Here is a 2,468-nt window from a genome sequence, read left to right as displayed (position 1 = left end):
TAGGGATCTCAAATCACTCTTCAACTCACTCCCCATGTTTTCGATCTTTGCCATCATAATAGCAAGTTGCTCCATAACATTTGTTTCCTCTCCCATCGAATCGTTCGGCTCTGATACCAAATTGATATGAACCAAAAAGCTTACTTCCTCTTAACCTAATCTCTCTTAGAGATTAAGTTAATTCTTGGAAGCTTTTTCTATTATTAATAATAAGAAATCTTTATATAGGAATACAACTTTGTAGAATATGGAAAACCCTTAAACTAATATAAAAAGTAAATCAATTATTAAATAGAAAACTAACAAAACTCTTAATGTAAAATATCAATAATCTATCTAACCATATTCCCGTATCAGTTTGATATTTCTGGTGTCCTCCCTCTTCTCAAACGTTATTGGTACGCTTTCTCTAGTTGTGACTCCACTTGCTGCTTTGGCTGTGTTCCGTGATAAGATGAGTGGCGTTAAGGTTATCGCTATGCTGATCGCTCTTTGGGGTTTCGCTTCTTATGTTTACCAGAATCATCTCCATGACATGAAAGTAAGACGAGCTCGAGATTAAGCGCATGCCTGTCGGGTTGATCCGCCTTGTTAATTCAGACAGTGCATTTGCTTTAGGTTGCAATACTTTTGTGGTTTAGATTAAGCAACAATAATTGTTACTCGTTGGGACAAGCTTCTATTCTTGTCATATTGTTTTAAAAATCAGATATTTTGTACGATCAAATTTAAATATACTGGTTGGTATATGGAATAATCCAAATTGCAACTGCACACGGATTTAGCATAAGAATATATCAGTAAGAAGAAGGTTCGGCCAAACATAAACCGGCAAGCTGTGGATTCAATCATTTAAATATAAATTGCATTCTAAAGCAGTGCCGGCAGCGCTCCCTTGGATGCTATGGGCAATATGGAAAAACAGGAATAGCTTATTATACGCAGAGACACAAGAATCAATAGCGGTGTTGATGCGTCGGGCTTTAGAGGAGGCGTCTCTATGGTACGAGGTGAACAAAGGAGCGAGTGGAGAAAAGCAAACAGCATTACACATGGGAGTACCACAAAGCTGGACACCTCCTGCACAAGGTATGGTCAAATGCAATTTCCATGTGAATTGGAGGAGTGATAGGTACCATGTAGGAGGAGCTTGGATTACTAGGAACTATAATGGTGAGGTTGGAATGCATGCTAGAGATGCCTTGACTCCCAAGTCAGACAAGTTATCTGCTGATATGTATTGCTTGTTATGGGTATTGAAGAGTTTGCGTGATCTGAGAATAGAGGAAGTGCATATAGGAACAGATTCACAGGAACTGTATGATGCTATTCAGAAACCTTATCGTTGGCCACGGTATAGAGGACTACTTCAGCAAATCACTACGATATGCTCAGAGTTTGTAGGGATTGAATTTGAAGTGGAATCTGTTCAGTCAAACAAGGTGGCACGAGAGATCTCTAGAAGTGTGCTACGGGATGGACGTTTTCAATCATATTTGGCGTTAGGACTTAAGGTGCTATGGTGATCTCTTAAACCCTTCCCTTAGGGTGAATCATCATATGCCTTTGCTGTCTTTGATGCTTTCGATTTGGTTTTTGTATTACCAGTTAAAACTGGTCAGACTTTGTTTCCTTAAGCTTAGCCTCTTGCTATTTGAGTTAAAAAAAAAAGCAGTTCCGGCCCGAAATATCCGGTGTCCTAAAGCAACATAAAAATGTGGTCTTTAATATTTTTTCAAAAATTTTAAATTTTGTTTATCACTACTATATTTTTAAACATAAATATATTTTTTATAGAGTAAAATGTATTGTATTGAAACCAAATTTATGTTATCTTTTAAAACAAACAAATCTAATAGTTTAGTTGTGATTACTGTAAATTTTAACCTACAAATATATAAAGAACCAAGAAAATAATAAAATAATGCATTACTATATGTGTTTGAAAAGAATATGACTGTCTTAAACTATGATAAATCAGGTGACAATAGTTGATAGTTATAATGAAAGATATATACATGATTGTAAGTTAAAAACTCATACATATAGATTACAATTGTTCAGACACTAAGAAAGTATGAGAAAAAAGAAAATAACTAAATATTACATCTTATACTAAAGAAGATATAAAACTAGCACTTTTGATCATTACACATTAAAAATTTGTGGCCTTAAAAATGTTAAACATAAATGTGGCATAAAGCAAAAGCTTTATCAGTTTTATGGCTAGGACGGGCCTGTTCTAAAAAAATTTCAAATTGATTTATCATGGAAAACCTATTTATATAGAAAAGAATTAAAGAATTTCTAGACTATTCCATGATTTTCTCATAATTTTTAATATTATAATAAATTTGGGTAAAAAAAAATATCCCGTAATAATAACCACTAGATTTTGACCCGCACGCCCGTGCGGGTGTATATTTTTATAAAATATGTTGTTTTTAATGTTAATATTAGAGTAGGAC

The 2,468-nt window shown here is 34.2% G+C and overlaps 1 protein-coding gene across 1 annotated transcript; it reads left to right on the top strand.

The window, feature by feature from the left end:
- Positions 1–899: 899 nt before the first annotated feature.
- LOC130507779 (uncharacterized) lies at positions 900–1,526 on the top strand. Its single transcript, XM_057002430.1, has one exon. The coding sequence runs from the start codon at positions 900–902 to the stop codon at positions 1,524–1,526; it is 627 nt and encodes a 208-aa protein (XP_056858410.1).
- Positions 1,527–2,468: the final 942 nt, after the last annotated feature.

The sequence above is a fragment of the Raphanus sativus genome, unplaced genomic scaffold (assembly GCF_000801105.2).
Source record: "Raphanus sativus cultivar WK10039 unplaced genomic scaffold, ASM80110v3 Scaffold5725, whole genome shotgun sequence".
Classification (NCBI taxonomy): Eukaryota; Viridiplantae; Streptophyta; class Magnoliopsida; order Brassicales; family Brassicaceae; genus Raphanus; species Raphanus sativus.
This window is presented reverse-complemented; position numbering and strand designations above follow the sequence as displayed.

Excerpts from the sequence above, each read along its gene's own strand:
- LOC130507779 (XM_057002430.1), top strand. The coding sequence starts at position 900 with ATGCTATGGGCAATATGGAAAAACAGGAATAGCTTATTATACGCAGAG.